At 40.4% G+C, this 20176-nt stretch overlaps 1 protein-coding gene across 1 annotated transcript in view; it reads left to right on the top strand.

The window, feature by feature from the left end:
- LOC106639240 (glutamate receptor ionotropic, kainate 2) overlaps positions 1-20176 on the top strand; it is a 1100929-nt gene that overhangs the window by 498806 nt on the left and 581947 nt on the right. Inside the window, exon 6 of the mRNA XM_089592472.1 lies at positions 18026-18244. Coding sequence (XP_089448598.1) covers positions 18026-18244 — 219 coding nt within the window. The remainder of the gene's footprint in view (positions 1-18025; positions 18245-20176) is intronic.

Here is a 20176-nt window from a genome sequence, read left to right as displayed (position 1 = left end):
ATGAAGAATAAAGGGAGTATTATAACATAACGTAGACTTATTAACATTCTTGAATTAGTCTCGTAGTTATTTTTTTGTTTGCTTCCATTAGAGTTGTGGAGATTAAGCTTTAGAAAGTTTTCCGCACATATATCACTGGTAGTTATGTAGTCCGTCACTCACAGCTTAGTACTTTAAGTGTTTTTAAATTTATTTGTATGTTTGGTTTTGATTAGAGTCTTAAGTTTACCAATTTTTACAACTTTCTAGTAAACAAGTTTGCTGAAGTGATAATCAGTGTTCATTATAGCTTAGTTATTCTTAAGAACCCAGAATTTGCTCTGATTTATTAGTTAGATGAATCCTACAGCCAGCGGACTCATTTATTTGTTTGTGTGTTGGCATCATTGTACAAAATGAAGCTATCACAAAATCCTTGATCAAAAACCAAGACTTTGATAAAAAAAAAGCTGATAGAAAAAAGGTATTACAACGTATTGAGAGTAAGAAAAGGAAAAATGAGGCTTCAAACATAGTATTTAGGCTGCTAACAGTTTACCTTTTAATAAAAGTTTGGATAAATGTACGTATTGTATGTATACATATATGTATATACATATGTAAGTTTTAAGTTGCTTTAAACGTAAAACTTCGGACGGTTAGGAGTGGTGTTGAAAGGCACAAAATCAGACACAAGTTGATGCAGAAAGAAATATAACTGAAATTTTTATAACAATAATAATTGTAAATAACAATACACAATATTAAAATTAAAACAATGTTACAATGTTGATTACCTGAATCAACAATTATGTCGCTTTAGGTGTTACAAACTTACATTAACAACTTTACATTACACAACAATTATACAATACAGTTTTATATTTGGTGCGAACACATTGAGCGCTTGTAGCTAGCTGACTAGAGTACGTGGACAACGAGAGGCGAGGGTGGTGATGACGGTTGAGCTGTGTGCTTTCATAATGACTCATGAGAATCATGAGTCGCACCAGCGGCTAAGTTTGTAAGTTTTAAATACAACAAACTTACATCCCCCGTCCCCGAGAGGATTCGGCAGGAACAGGATCGTAAGGGATCATTTTACTCTTATCAAAAATATTTAAGCTTTTTTTTTTCTCTCACCGGTATCTATTTCGTAAATGGATTCGGATAATTTTTTTGTTATTCTAAATGGACCTATCCGGACTGGATCAAACTTCTTCTTATTCATCTTATTACAACTCTCAATGTAAACTAAATCATTTTTTTGATATTCTATATTTTTAGTATGTTTATCATAATACTGTTTGTTTACAATATGTGATCTGTTGGCATTTTTTTGTGCTAGAGATCTGTTAAAGTCTAAATTATTGTTAATATTTGTGTTTAGTTCTCTTGGAATTATTGAGTTATCCTCTCCTGTTAATAAATAATTGGGTGAAAACCCCGTTAAGCTATGTATCGTATTATTATATTCGCGAAAACATTGTTCTGCAATAACAGACCATGGTTTATGTTTATTTTCGTATATTCTACAACGGATTCTGTTTATCAAAGTTTGATTAGTCCTCTCATTCTGTCCGTTTGAAAATGCACAATCTACTGCTGTGAAAATTAATTGAATATTTTTTCTGATTTAAGTAATTTTTAAATTCTGTGGAATTCATCCCCGGATATTGATCTGTTAAAATCATCCCAATATTTCCTTTGTTTTCAACCGTTTTTTCTAAATGAATGAAATCCCGTGCTATTTGTGTTTTTGATGTCAAAATAAATGCGTATCGAGTTAATTGGTCCACCATCAAGTGTAAGTATTTTTTTGGGGATCTGTTTCCACTGAAACCTCCAATTGTATCTAATGATAGTATTTCTAACGGTTTTGACGCTGGACCTAATTGCGACAACGGAGCTTTGAAATTGCCAAATCTCGTTTTATTTTTTATACATATTTTACAACTTCTGCAAACAAGTTTAATGTGTTTATGCATATTCTTAAAATATATGACTGGTGTAATTGTTAATAACATTTGTTTGACACCAATATGCCCTTGTGAATCGTGCAGTTTCTTAAGAACCGTTAAACCAAATTTTTCTGTTAAATATATTTTTTCTGTCCTATTTAGGTTTTTATACATAATATTATCTTTTATTTTACAATATTCATTACGAACTAACTCTTTTTGATCTTTCAAGATATTTTCTAATGTTAAAAAATTTACTATCTTTATTTTTGATTCCTCAACATTGTTGTCATCAGACAAAACGGGATTTCTTGAAAGACAATCAGCCTCCGAATTGTCTTTTCCTGGATTGTACTGAATATCAAATTCGAATTGCAATATATATTATTTAAAATATGTAAGGGTTCTGTATCCTTACAATTTTTCATATTAAAATTTTGTAAAGGCTTGTGATCAGTGAATACTTTAAAATGTAGGCCTATTAAATAATACTGCCAATATAAAATGGCTTCTTTTATCGCTAAACATTCGATATAAATTGCCCTTTTTGTCTTTTGAGATGAGTTGAGCTTTCGTGAAAAATGAAATACTGGTTCAATAGATCGGTCTTCCTGGGGTTGTTTCAAAATTGCACCAACTCCTTCTAAACTAGCATCTGTGTAAATGTATATAGGTTCATTAGGATAAAATATTGCTAATATCGGTGAAGTACACAGATAATTTTTTATTTTTGTAAAATTTTCCTCACATTTGTTTGACCACACAAAATTTACATTTTTCCTCAGAAGATTGTGTAAAGGCTCCAGTACAATTGCTGATTTGGGGATATATTTTAAATAAAAATTTACTTTGCCCAGAAATTGTCTGATATGTTTTCTGGTTTTCGGAGTGGGAAAATTTTTTATCGCTATTACATTATCGTTAATTGGCCTTATGTTATTGTTTGATATTATGTTTCCTAAGTATGTTACTTCTTTCTGTGCAAAACTGCATTCATTTTCATGTAATTTAAAACCGTGTTCTTCTAAAACTTGCAGCGTTCTTTGAATATGTTTAAGATGATCAGAATAATTTTGTAGAAAAAATCAGAATGTCATCTATATAATTTATAACAAAGGAATCCAAATCGTTATTTCTTAGTATACTAGAAAAAATCCGCTGAAATATAGCCGGAGCTGACTTCAACCCAAAAGGTAAGCATCTCCATTGCCAATGACCATGATGAGTCACGAAGGCCGTTTTGTATTTATCCTTAGCTCGCAAGGGAATAGACCAGAAGGCCGAATTGATATCTAGTTTTGAAAAGTAAATACACTTTCCTACACGTACCACTAGATCATCAATTCTAGGAAACGGCTGGCCTTCAGGAATAATTAATTTATTTAATTCACGATAGTCAATACACAATCGCAATTTTTTCCCTTCATCTTTTTTATAAGTCAAAGTGACTGGCACAGCATATGGACTGTACGACTCTTCCACGAGTCCCACTTTTAACAAATTGTTTATTTGCGTTTTTATTTCTGTTTTATCCGGAATTGAGCATTTATATGGTTTTTTTTTAAATATATTTACATTCAGTTAACTTGACCGTTGCCTCGAAATTTTTTACTGTACCAATATCGAATTTACCCTTAGCAAATATGGCCTTGTGTTTTTTCAAGAGATTATTTAAATCATTATTATCATTTTTATCTTCAAGCATCAAATTTTGGCATTCTTTGGCATTAATATTTTTAGAAATAGAATTCGAACTTTGAAAAATTTTTAAATTTTTATTCTGACACAGAGAAAACTCCTTGATACAATCCAAACCTATCAATAAGTGATCCTCGAATAAATCATTTTTAACAATTTTGAAAGAAAATTTTCTTGTTAAATTAAAAATGTTTAAATCTACCGTTACTGCTCCATAAGCTTGTATTGAACCATTTAATGTTTTTATCGATGTGATCCCGCTTATTCCGCTTGTTAATGGTAGTGTCTTATAAAGATTGTAGTTCATCAGTGACACATTGGCTCCAGTATCATATAGCCCACTGGCCTCAGTATCATTAACAAATATCCTTAATTTTATAAGCGGGATCGAATTTAGTTTTTTGTTTCTGCTGATTTTATAATCGAATTTGTTTTGTTTCTACATAAATTTTCTGGGTGGAATCTGTTCGAATATCCAATTTTCTTGCAAATACGACAAGGTAAGTACTTTTGTTTCTGTTTATATGTATCCACCTCGGATCTCCTCGTATTTGTGTGTTTGTTTACAGTTTGCTCAAGTGTGCGCAGTACCGACATTAAGTTTTCAATTGTTATTATGTTTTTTTTATTTAAATGTGTTCTAACGGATTTTGGTAAAGCCAGCACAATGAAATTGATTTGAGAATTCATACTAAGATCAGGATCAACGTTTATTGAAAGATTTCTCTTTTTTAATGCAAAATTCAAGAAAGGTCCACCCAACCAACGGAAAGAATAAGCTTTTTCAATCTCACACCAAGAAATCTTCCCGAATGTATCCAGAAAAGACTGTGCCCAATAATTCCAAGGCTTTATCAAAGCACCAGACTTAAATAGAACCGAAAACCAATCTAAAGCAGCTCCCTCCAAACAATTTTTTAAAACCTCTGGAAACTGGAATTCGGCGATACTCAATCTTTTGCACTTAAGAATAAATAAATCTAACCACAACTTTGCGTTTTGATCCTTACTCAAAAATTTTTGCAGAATCATGTTGCTTGCGACAAATTTCATCGGATTATCATGAACAGAAGTGGGCAATGTGCTGTCCGTGGGTGGGGGGAAATTATCAACTACCTCTAAATAGTAACCGCCAAACACCACATTACCTTTCTCATCCATGTAAGCTTCTTTTAATTTTTCTGTTAACGTGATGTCAATTTTCCTGAATTTTCCTCTCTCATTCAGACTCTTTACAGCTCCCTGGATCGTTGACAATTTTATCAATTCTGTATGTTTAGAGATGGGCTCAAATTCAGGCGGAAAAAAAAATTTCTCTTCTTGTCCCAGGATTTGGATAGTCTTTACTTTTACAATCGTGGTTTTACTATCCTAAGCTTCCGCAGATAGGAGAAATGTTGCCTTGATTTTGCCTTCCATAATTGTTGATTTGTAAGTTTCAAGTTGCTTTAAACGTGAAACTTCGGACGGTTAGGAGTGGTGTTGAATGGCACAAAATCAGACACAAGTTGATGCAGAAAGAAATATAACTGAAATTTTGATAACAATAATAATTGTAAATAACAATACACAATATTAAAATTAAAACAATGTTACAATGTTGATTACCTGAATCAACAATTATGTCGCTTTAGGTGTTACAAGCTTACATTAACAACTTTACATTACACAACAATTATACAATACAGTTTTATATTTGGTGCGAACTCATTGAGCGCTTGTAGCTAACTGACTAAAGTACGTGGACAACGAGAGGCGAGGGTGGTGATGACGGTTGAGCTGTGTGCTTTCATAATGACGCATGAGAATCATGAGTCGCACCAGCGGCTAAGTTTGTAAGTGTTAAATACAACAAACTTACATATATATATATATATATATATATATATATATATATACACTTTCAATGTTACACACGTAAATACATACATTTATACATACATACAATAATATGTACGTGTGTATATATATATATACATATATACATGCAAACTGCATATATACATATACGTGATTGCAACGAAATGACTGAATCCCTGTTTATTAACTATTGATATGAGATAAATGAAAACAAAGGAGAAACTGCTCTATAATATGTAACAGATGATTGTAAAATATAATTTCTTCAAGCATAAATGAATAATGTTACAGCTGCATTTTAAAAATTTTAAATTCAACGAAGTAATTTAAAAATTGAATTTGAACGGAAATACACATACCAATGCGTTATAAGATATATCCATGTAGTTGCAATTTAATATATGATTGATAGTTGTCATGTACCTTACAGCTCCGTAGAACTAACCTTACTATGTTAACACATTTAACATATTCAGTGCCTGAATAATACTACTAAATCCCACTGTAACTTGTACAACTTTACAATACTGCTAGTTTGTTTATCATTCTTAATTGAGACAGAGCACAAGATAACTAGCTCATTTCTGCTGCTCTTTGCCAACTACAATAAAGCTACGTACTTGAAGCTTGCAGATACTAATTATTAAAAGAATAATCAATTCCTAGGTATCGGGTAGTCTTAAAGTATCGATACTCTAGCATCGACTCTTTGTAAGTAAAAAATCGGATAAGTAAAGAAATATCATTTGTCCGAATCCTTTTTTTCGTGTATATATATACATTTTATTACTCAGACTGCAATATCTTAAAGCACAAGAGCCATTGTGTCTGAAAATGAGCACTATACTCTGATACTGTACTGCAATATCGATGCAAAATTTCTTAGGTCTTCATGTGGCGAGTCTAGCCTAGTTATGAGCAATCATCGTACAAACAGTAATAAGTTGTTTAGAAGTCATACGGGAATTAACGTGTGCATTAAAAAGATGCTTTTTGAGGACAGACTCAAATAAATCTAAGACGAATCTCTCTTGATTTTTAGTAGATTCGAGTCATAGACTAAAGAATCAGACAATAATTTCATAGACAAAACTTCCAGAGACACAATTTCCAAAATAACCCAGAAGACTGTAACGTAATAACCAATGGGACAACAAATAATTACATAAATTATAGTCTAGTGTACAAACATAATGATAATAAATGAATAACACTCAAACATATTGGGTCACTGGATATTACATTTTGTATATAAACATCTTTCCAAGAAAATAAACAATATTTAACTATTAAATATTATAATATTATTATTATGTTATTAATATATTAGATATAGTTCTTTCTTAAAATTTTCATTATAAATTATTGTTATTTCAAACAGTACTTATACTTCCGTTAAAGTATTTGTTGTCCCTGGGCTGGATAAATACAAATCAGTTAATGTCTTTCGACAAATTTGCTTTTATAAAACGTTTTTGTAGCACTATTACATTGGTTAGATTTAAAAATTTTTATTTTGTGGTTATGTGTGATACTCAAAATAAAGACCGTTCTTTGAAATAAGCGATCTTGCTGTTTACTTATTTTACTCTTTCGACTTTAACAATTATGTCGACAAGTATACAACATCTTTGAAATGTAAGTGTGCCGTTAAATTTAGAGCTTACGTAGGTCCTGCTTTTATTTTAGAAGTGGCTAATTAACACCTTTGTACGTGATATTTTGTAGTATGCACGTTTTGACAAAAATAGTCGTTTTCCGCCCACTGTGTGGCGTCACCGGCTATTTCAGCAGGGCCAGGACACTTTGCACCAATCACTGCACCAGGGGCACTCAAGGGCAGCTGCAGTAGCAACGATTGCCAAAAAAAAAAGAACTCCAACAGACACTTCTCCCACAAAAACCAATAAATTGCTTCTCGCTTAATCGCCCTGGTGAAATTGCTCCTCGCAAATCACAACAAATCTCGCTCTACGCGCTTTTACCGGCTCAAGCTTATCTAGCCTCTTTTCTGCTTTTACCTTTTTTCCTTTTTTTCTAACTGTTCTCTTTGCTTTTCCCTTTTTGCCTCTTCCCATATCGATCCTAGCCTATCGATGATGTCTGGACGGTATTTCACCGTCACAAGTTTTAACAGTCTGAGCTAGTTAAGTTGGAATATCAGAAGACAAAGATTAGCATCAACTTTTTTACGTGTTGATTTCTCAGGAATGTTGTTTTCAAAGTATTTTTAGCAAGGAGTAACATGCATTTGAATGGATGTGAATCACCTGCAAGTTACTTGTGTCTGTAGCACAACTATAATTTATGTACATGCACGCTGGCCTATGCTGACCGGAAATGAAAAACAAACAAAAATTTTTCGTCGCGAAAAAATGAAATGATCGTAGATGCAAAAGTTTAACTGGAAACAGTTTAACTAAGGGGTAATATCTAATACGAATATAAATATATATTAGGATTAAGCAGCATAAGGTTAAATATTAGAATAACTTAGAATTAATACATATAAATAAGCGAAAATCATAGAAAACGCCAAAATTTTCACATATAGTTAGAAACAACTCATACGCACAACACTGTTAGCAAGCAACAACATTACATATCAACTAAAGTAAACTTGGTGAACGAAACTCATTAATTTTCGAAGAATTATTTAATTTTTACCATACATGTTTGCAGGCTCATGATTTTGTGAATAACCCTTTTTTATTATATCAACAATTTCAGAAACATACTGCAAAAGTCTAATTTGTAATTGAGTAGATTGTTTCAATTTTTTCAAATGTAAAAGAATACGGAAAAATTAACTCTTCTTCTTTTCTTGACTCAAAAATGCTCAGAGAAAGAAAGAGAGAGTTTGTACTCATGCCTCTAATAGGAGTAACGGAATCTCCGATTTCCCAGGGTATCACAAGCCGACTCCTTGTACAATGACTAGCAGTGAAAAACATGTTGACTACGATTTGACCAAAATTCGGTATCATGTTTTAAACATTATAAACAGTCAAAACTACCGGTAAATCTTATTATGTTAGCTCGTGACAGGCAAAGTACTATTATTTTCATCATTATCCTTACAACTCCAATTGCTTCGTTCGACGATATACTGTCGGTCGGCCCCCCCTCCTGATCGTCTCGGCGCTTCATTACGCCGCTGCCGCTGGCATCGACGGCCTGTGCCGGGACCAGCTCAGTTCGTCTCCTGATACACAGGTTTACGCATCAGCTGGCCAGCTACAAGCCTCTACCAGCCAAGCCACACCAGCAGCAGCCAGCAAGCCGCTCGAGACAGCTAGTCCACCAAAAATATCAGCAGAGCATAGTACGCAGAAAGCACGCTATTTGTTGTCGCCGGGTCCGCTTCCCTTGTACTCAACAAATAAAGAGTTTCTTAAACATTGGTCCTTCGAGCCGGATTCAGCAACAAGGAGAGAAAAGCCGGCACGATGTAAGTACGCATTAAGTCCTGCGTCTTGTGTTAATGCACGTGTCTTGCACGTCCACGCGCGTTAATTAATGTAGCTGGAGGTCATGGCCGCCACGCTGCCCATGATACAGATTGCGTGGCAGCCATGGTTCTCGTTTGTCAGCCACCGTGGCCTCCATATCGCAGGCGTTGCCGACTGGCGCTCGCGAGTGCACGCGCGCTTGGGACCGCCATATTGGCTGCTCGCTGTGCGAGCGTTAGCCACTGCCACCACCATATTGCTGGCGTCGCCGACTGAAGCTCGCGCGCTCTGGACCGCCACGGCCGCCATAATGCCCGTGTCGCGGATTTGAGGTTTGGCTGCTCGCCGTGCGAGCGTTAGCCCCCGCGGCCGCCATGTTGCCCGCATCGCATGACTGCTGCTCACAAGTGCATGCGCACTCGAGACCACCACGGTCGCCATGAGGCCCGTGTCGTGGATTTCATGCAGCCAACTGAGCGTCTGGCGCCTTGCTGCCTCGCTTGCAGAGTAGTCATCCTTTCCGAGCGCCTGGAGCCGTGTCGCCTCGCTTACGAAACATTTGGCTCAGCAGAGCGACTTATAACTGATCAAGAAGCGTCCGCCTCGAGTTCCGTTGATGATTCAACGTCGAACTCATTATATTCATGATTTTCGGGGAAACCGGACAGGCGTCAGCCCTGTTTGCCACCCAACAACGGCTTGGCGACGTCATCGCTTGGTTCACGGCCGCTGTAAAGGCCACCGAGACAAGCCACTGGACCACAGGCCACGTCACGGCTCGGCTTAAGCTCTTGGACGCCTACTGGAATGACTTCCAGGTCAACCACGTGGGTTTGTTGACCGCAGAAACCATCGAACATGGCGACGCCGCGGACAACATATACGCCGCCGCAGAGGCCAACTTCGTCGATGCCCGGTCACACCTGTATGACGCTCGGCTCGCACTAGCCCCGCCCGGGGCCCACGGGGAAATCCGCCCAGCCGGAGAACCGGCACCACATCGTGGGCCCAAGTTGCCTACGATCACCATCTAGCCCTTCTCGGGACGACGAGAGGGCTGGGAATCCTTCAGGAACCTGTTCCGAGCCCTCATACACGACGACAAGCAGCTAACGGACGTTGAGAGACTTTATTATCTAAAGTCACTCACTCAAGGCGATGCCAAGGCCGTCTTGGACTCCGTGCAGATCGTTGGCTCCAACTACCCGACAGCCTGGAGCCTACTCGAGGCCCGCTATAAGCATCGGCGGCTCCTTGTGCAGGACCACGTTGCGGCGCTCCGCAACATCAAGCCTCTGCGGGAAGAGTCAGCCGGAGGTCTCTAAGCGCTGTTGGACACGCTTGAATGTCATCGCGATCAGCTTAGTGCTCTCGGCCGCCCTGTCGCCTCCTGGGATGATTGGTTCATCGCGTTTGCAGCAACGGGCATGGACGCAACCACAAGACGTGCTTGGGAAGACGAGCTGGAGAAGCTGGAGATTTCCAGCGACGGGCCCGGTGATTCCTGGGCCACCTTTACCATGCTGGCTGCGTTTCTGCGGCGCAAATGCCGCACTCTCAGCTCCGTAGAGGCTTCTCATCTAGCGCGCTCAGCTGGCTCCACCGTCTCACGAGGGCCCTCCTCGACACACGCAGGGCGCAATTTCCGCTCCCTCACGACCCAGGAGGCTCCAGCAAACTGTTCGGTTTGTCACGAACCCCACTATCTCGGGCATTGCGGTCAGTTCCGGGATCTGGATCTAGCCGCCAAGATGCACATCGTATTCCAGGAGAAGTTATGCTTCAACTGCCTGAAGCCAGGGCACTCCCCGCATGACTGCCCCTCCAAGTCGGTCTGCCAGCGCTGCCGGGCGGAGCACCACAGTCTGCTGCACGACAGCCGCAAGCGCCGGTCCGAAGCTCCAGGATCTTTGGACCCACCCAAGCATGCGAAGCCAACCAGCTCCGATCTCCTCAAGACTCCTAATGAGTCCCGGCAATGACTCGCGGTGCTTCCGACCGCGCTCGTCCAACTTATCGGCGGCCGGGGGCCCATCGTCACCGTGAGAGCCCTCCTTGACCCGTGCTCTGAGATCTTGGCCATCTCTCTCAAGCTCGCTTGCCACCTGAAGGCCCCTTTGGAGGATTCTAGAACCAGCGTATCGGGCATCGGTGGTGAACACGCCGTAAGGTTGACACTCCGCGCCAGCCTGCGCCTGATGCCAGGGGATGGCACCCCCAGTTTGCATCTGAAGGCGCTGTGCATACCCCACCTCGGTCTTTCAACTCCTGCGGCCCCGCTTGACCCCAGCATCCTGCGAGTCTGGGCCAGCCTGCAGGACCTCGCCGACCCCGACTTCGGCCTTCCTCGTGCGGTCGATATTCTCATCGGCGCTGAGGTCTACAGCCGTCTGCTGCGCCCTGGGTACCATCAGCGTGGAGAGATTGTCGGTCAGCATACAGCACTCGGCTGGACTCTAGTCGGGTGTGCTCCTGGGCGCCCCTTGGACAGCGCCGTCGCGTGTCCGACATTGCACGATGAGCTGGCTCCACCCTGGCATCGCGAGCTCGTCATGCTACTCCAGCGCTTTTGGGAACTTGAAGAGGTGCCCTCCGTCTGCCGCCGCGCACCCGATGACATCGACTGCGAGCGGATTTTCACCAACTACCAGCGCGACGCGGACGGCCGTTATATCGTGCGTTTGCCTATGAAGCCCAATGCTGCACCGCTCCGCGGCGATAGCCTAACTAGCGCCCTGGCCTCACTGCGATCTCTACACCGTCGCCTCCAGCGGGACTCAAAGATGGCGACCGAGTATAACCGCTTCATGAGCGAGTACCTCGCCCTTGGTCATATGAAGCAGCTCTCCAGTCAAGAGCTCTCCGAACCGAGCAGCACGATCTGCTACGTCCCGCACCACGGCATCTGGCAACACGGGAACCTTGGACCAAAGTTGCGCGTCGTGTTTAACGCCTCGCACCCAACCTCGAGCGGCTACAGCCTAAACGACATCCTGCACTCTGGGCCGAGACTCCAGACCGCACTACCGACAGTCTTGCTGCGATGGCGAAAACATCGCGTCGCCTTCTGCAGCGATGTCCAGATGATGTTCCGCCAAATCTGGGTTGACCCGCGAGACGCAGACCTTCAGCGCATCTTCTGGAGTCCCGATCCAAGTCAGCCGCCTGTACACTATCAACTGCGCACCATTACTTATGGCGCAACTTGCTCGCCCTACTTGTCACTGCGTGTGATTCAACAACTCTGCCATGACGAAGGGCACTTGTGGCCGGACGCCGTACCTGTCATCATGAACGATCGGTACGTGGATGACATCCTCTCGGGTGCTGATGACCTCGAAACGGCCCGCCAGCTTCGGGATCAAGTAATTGGTCTGCTGCGCTCAGGCGGATTTCCACTCCGAAAATGGGTCGCCAATGACGCCGAACTTCTAGCTGACCTCACCCAGGAAGCTTGCCTGCGCCCTACGTGGCGTGAACTCAGCGACGCCGGCCTCGTCAGCGAGCTTGGCATCAGCTGGGACCAAGCCTCGGATACTTTCCGGCTCACACCCCCGGCAGCTCGAGAACAGGACACCAAGCGGAGCATCCTTGCTGGACTCGCGAGCCTCTTCGATCCTTGCGGTTGGCTCGCGCCGACCATACTCCAAGCCAAGCTCCTTGTGCAGGATCTCTGGCGCGCCCGGTTAGATTGGGATGAGGTCGTGCCTGCATCAATGGCTCTTCGATGGTCAGCTTTCACCACTGAGCTGAAATCAATCCAAGGCTTCTCCATTCCACGTTGGATTGGATCTTCGGCTCCATCGAAGATTCACCTCCACGCCTTTTCAGACGCCAGCTGCCGCGCGATGGGCGCGGTGGTGTACTCCCAGCTGCAGGACTCCTAAGGGCAAGTTCGCTGCCACATTCTGCTGGCCAAGACGAAACTTGCGCCCATCCGAAGCCTCAAGCCGTCAGCCACGCCCCAGGCTCACATGACGATCCCTCGCCTTGAGCTGCGTGCCGCGCTGCTTGCTGCGAAACTACTGCGCTTGGTCGTCAGCGAGTGGAATATCCCTATTGAGCAATGCTACGCTTGGTGCGACTCCCAAGTCGTTCTACGCTGGCTCTGCTCTGCCGAGCCGACCAACCACGCTCTCGTCGACAACTACGTCACCCACATCCAGAAGGTACTGCCACCGCACATCTGGCGCTATGTGCCTACTCATGACAATCCTGCCGATGTGGCGTCTCGAGGCACCGATGCCCAGACTCTACACCGTCAGCAGACATGGTGGACTCGCCCTTCCTGGCTGTCCGAAGGCCCTGATCGTTGGCCCCAAGAGCCCTCCGAGCCGCCACAGCCCTCACCTCCTCGCCTCTGCAACGTCACGCAAAAGGTCGAGTTTGACCTTCTCCAACTGTTCTCCGATCTGAGCGTCCTCCTGCGCACCCTCACCCACCTGCGTCGGTGGGCGAGACTCCATCTCGGTAGAGCCCCTACACGACCGATGCTCTCAGCATCGACGGCTACCGAGTTGACCGATGCCTACCTCGCTTGCGTGCGCTTGAGCCAGCAGCGTGCCTTCTCTGATGAACTTGCACTGCTTCGCACAGGCCGCGCCCTTCTCAAGCGGCACCCACTGACATCGTTCGCAGCCTTCGTCCATACAGACGGCGTTCTGCGTGTGGGCGGTCGCCTCCAGCACGCCGAGATGACCTTCGCTGAGCGACACCCACCCATCCTTGACGGCGCTTGCCCTCTCGCCACGCTTACGATCGCGTGGGCTCATCACCGAGCGCTCCACGGGGGCTTTTGCACCACCAGTGCGTACACCGTCAAGCGTGCTTGGATCATCGGTGGCTCCCGGAAAGTCAAGGCTTTCCTACGCAGTTGCGTTACTTGTGCTCGCCTTTAAGCCCGATCAGCTGTCCAATTGATGGCTCCTCTCCCACGGTCACGAGTTACTCCCTTCCGCGCCTTCGGTCGCACTGGAATCGATTACGCTGGGCCGTTCCACGTCCTCGCAGCTAAGGGCCGAGGCGTTCGCACCACGAAGGGTTACATCGCCATATTTGTCTGTCTCACCAGGAAAGGCACTACATCTGGAGCTCGTAGGCGATCTATCAACCGTCTCCTTTCTTGCGGCTCCACCCGCTTCTCTGGGCGCCGGGGAAGACCGTCTGAACTCTGGAGCGACAACGCAACGTGCTTCCATCGAGCTGACACCGAGTTGCGCGACGCGCTCCGTCTTGCTGAGCACCGGTGGGACCTCGTCGCGGGTGCCCTTGTGGATCAAGGTATCGAGTGGCATTTTATTCCACCCGGGGCCCCTCACTTTGGAGGTCTCTGGGAGGCCGCTGTCAAGTCCGTCAAAGGTCATCTCCGACGAGTCATGGGCTCACGGCACCTGACATACGAGGAGTTCTCAACTGTCTTGGTCGGGATCGAAGCTGTCCTTAACAACCGACCCCTCACTCCACTGTCGGGCGACACGGACGACCTGGGCGTGCTGACCCCCGGTCACTTCCTCATCGGAGAACCCCTCAATTCAATCATCGAGGCCGCGTCACCCGATCAGGATCTCGACCATCTGGCTCACTGGGAGCTTGTCCGGGGCATCAGAGCACAATTCTGGGCCCGATGGAGTCAGAAGTATCTTAATACTCTTCAACAGCGATCGAAGTGGATCACCCCTCATCGGAACCTGACCTTGGGTGATATCGTCGCCATCCTTGACTCATCTCTCATCTCTACTCTCAACCAACGGCCGCTGGCCTCTCGGCCGTGTAACTGGTGTTCACCCTGGCCCGGACGGCCTCGAACGCGCTGTGACCGTCTGAACGGTGACGGGAGAATACACCAGGCCAATCACAAAAGTCACGCTGCTTCCTGTGATAACCCGGACGGCCTCTCAGCCTGCATCGCCCAAAGGCGAAACCGCTCTGGATACGGCAGGCGGGACTTGAAGTCTCGTTTCTGGAACGAGGCGGGTGGGATGTTTCGTTCGACGATATACTGTCGGTTGGCCCCCCCTCCTGATCGTCTCGGCGCTTCATTACGCCGCTGCCGCTGGCATCGACGGCCTGTGCCGGGACCAGCTCAGTTCGTCTCCTGATACACAGGTTCACGCATCAGCTGGCCAGATACAAGCCTCTACCAGCCAAGCCACAGCAGCAGCAGCCAGCAAGCCGCTCGAGACAGCTAGTCCACCAAAATTATCAGCAGAGCATAGTACGCAGAAAGCACGCTATTCATTGTCGCCGGGTCCGCTTCCCTTGTACTCAACAAATAAAGAGTTTCTTAAACACCAATTATTATTATCATTATTGTGATTGTTACTATTTTAACTATTATTATTATTATTAATATAATTATAATTATTGTTAGTATGAATAGCACTGGCATAAGCAACTGGATGTTTCAATTTGCTGTTGTATGCTTAAGAAACTTTTTTATTTGGCTTAATAATTTAGTGAGTAAGTAAAATATAATATTTTTATGATATAATTTCATGAAAACGATTACATAATAAGACCTTATACAATTACTTAAGCTATGTTTGTTAACTTTGTATAAAATTTCTGTAGGCTGCTGTCTATTAAATAAATTATTTCGAAAATAAGAAATTTAACTCACCATTTAATATTGACCTTAATATTTTCTTTACAAAAAATACCATGACTTAACCAAAGATAAGAATTTACTAAGTTACTCTTCAAACCTTAAGTTGAAATATTAATAGAGTAAAAATTCAACAAAAATAACTTTTACAAAACAAAATTTTTTTATCTTTAATGTGTATGAATTAATCATAAGGATAAATGAATTTTTTGTAGTAAGCCATAGTAACAATACAGAAGTTTTGGTTTTTGGCATCATTAATTAAGATTTTATTTTCTTCGAATAAACGAGCCAATTTTGTCTACTCTAATTCTACAAACAAAAAATTCGTCTTAATTGCTCAAGAGGAACTTTATAACAAAGAAAAAAAATTACAAAATTTTGTAACTTTTATGTCCATACTAAGGTGAAGTAATGTTAACAATAATGTTAATTAATAAAACAGTATGGAAAAAAAACTAAAATCCTTGGCAATAAGAATGTTATCAAAAAAAAGCAAAAAAGGTGTTAAAAAAAAATTGAACAAAAGTTAAACTTATGTGTTAATATGCAAAATAAAAAAAAATGTAACAAGAAATTTTTGTACTTTTTTATAAAATTACGAGTTTTATAAAATATTCATACTCTTTATTTCGGAGAACCTACTTTGAGCTATCAGTCTGCTGATTATATCAACACTTCCAAGCAGTTTAAAAAAGTAAAAAAGTCACAACAGAAATTTTTGAATTAAGTCTTGCTCTTGAACATTTATTAAATTTTGATTTTATCACATTCAAGATGAAATTTCTTATTACACAATAGACCTGTAAACATAATCAAGAATGTGTATTATTCGTACCCAATGTCACTAACAGTAGGTGAAATACTGCTACATGGATACGATATCAAAGTTTAATCAATCTTGCCTACTGATAAGTAAGAAAATCGTATTTTACGAAGACTGTTATAATCACTAAAAAAAAGGACTTCTAAGTGTGACAAGCTTTGAAAATTACGCCTTTTATCTTAATTTATTTACCGTACTTTTAAATTGTATTTTAATCTTAATAATTCTCAACTATTATTAAAATTTTCATGCCTGTATCTCTATATAACCTTAAATGTTAATTATTTTAAGGGCTCCCTTAAATACTGGAATACATCTAAATCCTATATAGATAAATTTGCTTTTAATATGTACAGAAACCATAAAGAATATTCTTAATAGTCTTAGAACTATGTTTTGCCTTTACATAGTAATGGTATTCTGGAAACGTTTTTATGTCCTATTAGCAGTAATTCACAGTTATTTTGTTTCTAAGCTGTAGGAATCTATAATGTATGTATATTTATATGTTTTTTTTATATTATAGTGCTTTACGTCCAACTCCTATAAAGGGCACTTCTGAGGGCACTTAGCACTTGAGAGAATGAAGGGAAGAGGGATGGGAGGCCTCCCATTACTGGGAGGGGGTAGGGAGAAATTAGGCAATTAAGCTGCAAGGTGGTTGCCTAAGCCCTCCTTGAGGAGCATTGCGTGGTGAAAAAGCACATGTGAAAATTCACATAGGTACTTGCCCGAAAGTCGCACTGGCCGGGAATCGAACCATGGTCTCCCGCGCGCCAATCCACGACCTAGCTGACTGAGCCACCGCGCGCTCATATATATATATATATATATATATATATATATATATATATATATATATATATATATATATGTGTGTGTGTGTATATATATATATATAATTATGCGTGAGAGACTTACATAATAACACATACATATATATGTATGTATGTATGTGTGTTAGTGTATGTGTGTGTTATTACATAAGTTTCTGATGCATAATTATACTCTACTATCCCCTTATTTTTAAAGTTTCTCAACTTACTTCCATTTGACACTTTATACGAATCTAATACATTGTTTTCAAAATTAAAATACTTTGATTTAATACTAAAAACATTTTCCTCTTTACTGTTCTGCTAGAATCTGTTCTTGTATTTAGTAACTTTTATGTACCCCTGCAACTATTATAATTGTCATTGCAATTATTTTTATTCAAACCAGCTACTTTTTTATTACGTGTATCATAATATCTTGTTCCCTTTTTTTTATAGAAGTTTTTATTATAACACCTGCCTCAATAGAAATTATTTTAGTTCACGAAAAGATTTACATAATCACTATCATATACACAGCTACAACCCATTAAAAAAATTTTTTTTGACAGCTATTTCCTACACCAAGTTTGAGGCTTATTTTTTTGGAACTTTCAAAATTCTTAAGAATAACTTTTGCCATATTCTTATGACATTTTTCACCCATTATCAAGTTAATAAAACATAAAAAGTAGGATGTACTTTAATTGGTGTCCGTATCAATATAAACAGACAACAGTTAGTTTTACCTTTCGTAATAATTCAAATAATTAGTTGAATAATGTATACCTAAAATAATTAAAGCTAAAATAATATCTGCATTGTTCTAGGTTGAAGTGGAAGGGTTATCTGGATTCATTGCCTTTGATACTGCTGGATTCCGGAGTAAATTTGAATTGGAAATATTCAAAATTGACGCTAAAGGCCTTGAATTAGTTGGAAGGTGGAATTCATCAAAAAATATAGAATGGATTTTAAGTGAGTCTGTTAATATTGAATCAGACATGCTAAGCCTTAAAAATACAACATTTAGAGTGCTTATTGCTTTGGTAAGAAAAATGCACTTATTTGAAAAAACATACATTACTTAATTGATTTTATAAAAATTTCTTACAACAATAAGGTATAATCTGTATTATTAAGCATGCCTTTTATTTTGTAAAATTCTGTATGCACTTAAAAAAAACATGCTACAAGAAATAAAATTTTATAACTTAAAATAGATTGAACCTTCTTTTTTTTTAAGATGAAAAAAAAAAAAAAAAAATTTAGACAAGAAAATTCAGATAAAAAATATAGTTGAATATTTCTAAAACAGCCTAAGTATTAAAAGAAAAAAAGAATTTACTTTTCCTAAATTTTGTTTGTTTCTACCTTACTTCTTATGTAATAATTAGTTACTTTGCTAAATATAGATGCTGCTGATTTTTCGCGTACATGCTTGCACCTACATATTACTAGCTAAGTGCAAAAAAAAGAAAAAAGGTGGTATTTTTAGCAATACTAGCAAAAAATCTATTAGAGTATGTTAAACAGTTTATTAGAAAAGTCTTTTTTAAACATTTTTTTTTATTCCAAAAATAAATTAAAGCTAACAGGCATGTGTTCATCAAATTATAATAGCACTTTCTTGTGCAACTAATCATTTTGTCAAACTTTTTCATCTACCAGAATACCTTAAGGCACATAACGATTATTAATTTTGCTCCTACTGCATTAAATATGATAAACATTCTATAGAACTATGCACGAAATTAGTAATAGATGCGATAAATAAGAGAATACAAAATTGGGATGTCAAATTGAGCTACGTACCAGCTTAGCTGATATGGAATATTATATCAGTTCAGAAAAAATTGCTTTTACTGCTTACAAAAGGGTTATGACACAAAGAAATGTTACTCCGTAGTAAAAAATGCTGTGAATAACAAGATAAGCTGGTATGATCTGCAGGCAACAAATCAATAATAATTAGACCAATTGTGATCAGTGGTGGGAAGGCCTTATTATACGACAGAGTTATAATAATCATTACATATCCTCTAACAATATCTTTAACTCAAAGTACTACAATAATTATAAAGGAAACAACTATAAAAACAATAGTTAGAGCAGTAACAGGGTCAATAATAACAACAAAACTATAACAATCGCTACTATGATTACGACACCAACGCGCGGACAGTAGATGCGTTTGTGTTCAGCAGTGTTTGTTATGTAGTTAAGGTATTAAAATTAATTTACCAGTACCTCCACGAGTAATGAATAATTAGTAGCTAAAAGCTCTCCTGGGTTGGCCAGTGAAATAAATTGCTTGTCAAGCTCGTAATATATTATAAGAAACGAGAACCTTAATTGAATTGTCAGCCAAACTTGCTTTATTGGATTACAAAAATTGGAATGATAATTTAGACAATTAGAAGTTTAATGGTATAACTGACTGTAGTTAATACCAGCTACTTGTTTGTTGGTCGACAGATTCTCCAGGAAAGAGGATGAGCTTGCAGTGTGTGGTTCTATTTAAACCCTAAATTGAATTGATAATCGGGGGTAGGACCGGTGGTGAGTCAAGGAGTAGAGGTTAATTTGAAAAGCATATTCTTAGAAAAAGATGTAGCTGCAGGCGTAAGCCAGCTGTGGAATTTGGTGGGAGTGGAGTTAGGAAGCAGGAATGGCTGGGAAGCACGTAATCGACCAAGCGTGCATTGGTATCTATTTGTAGGTGCGGTAGCTAGGTGACGAATACCAAATGGTATTTGTTACTGACAGTGGGTAAACGTCACTAGACATGACAATGCTGACATACATAGTGTTCTGAAACAATAGAATCAGTCTAATATTTACGGGCAAAAAGCTATCGTTTGGATTCAGTTTTGTAGTCTCTTCCAAACTATTTTTATTAAACATAGTCACATAGTTACAGGATTTGGCTCCAATTCATATCTAAAACAGTCTTCTACTAGGTCAACGTTATTTAAAAA

The sequence above is a fragment of the Copidosoma floridanum genome, unplaced genomic scaffold (genome assembly GCF_036245765.1).
Source record: "Copidosoma floridanum isolate Cflo_tuat_1 unplaced genomic scaffold, Cflo_Japanese_pri ptg000017l, whole genome shotgun sequence".
NCBI classification, from domain to species: domain Eukaryota; kingdom Metazoa; phylum Arthropoda; class Insecta; order Hymenoptera; family Encyrtidae; genus Copidosoma; species Copidosoma floridanum.
This window is presented reverse-complemented; position numbering and strand designations above follow the sequence as displayed.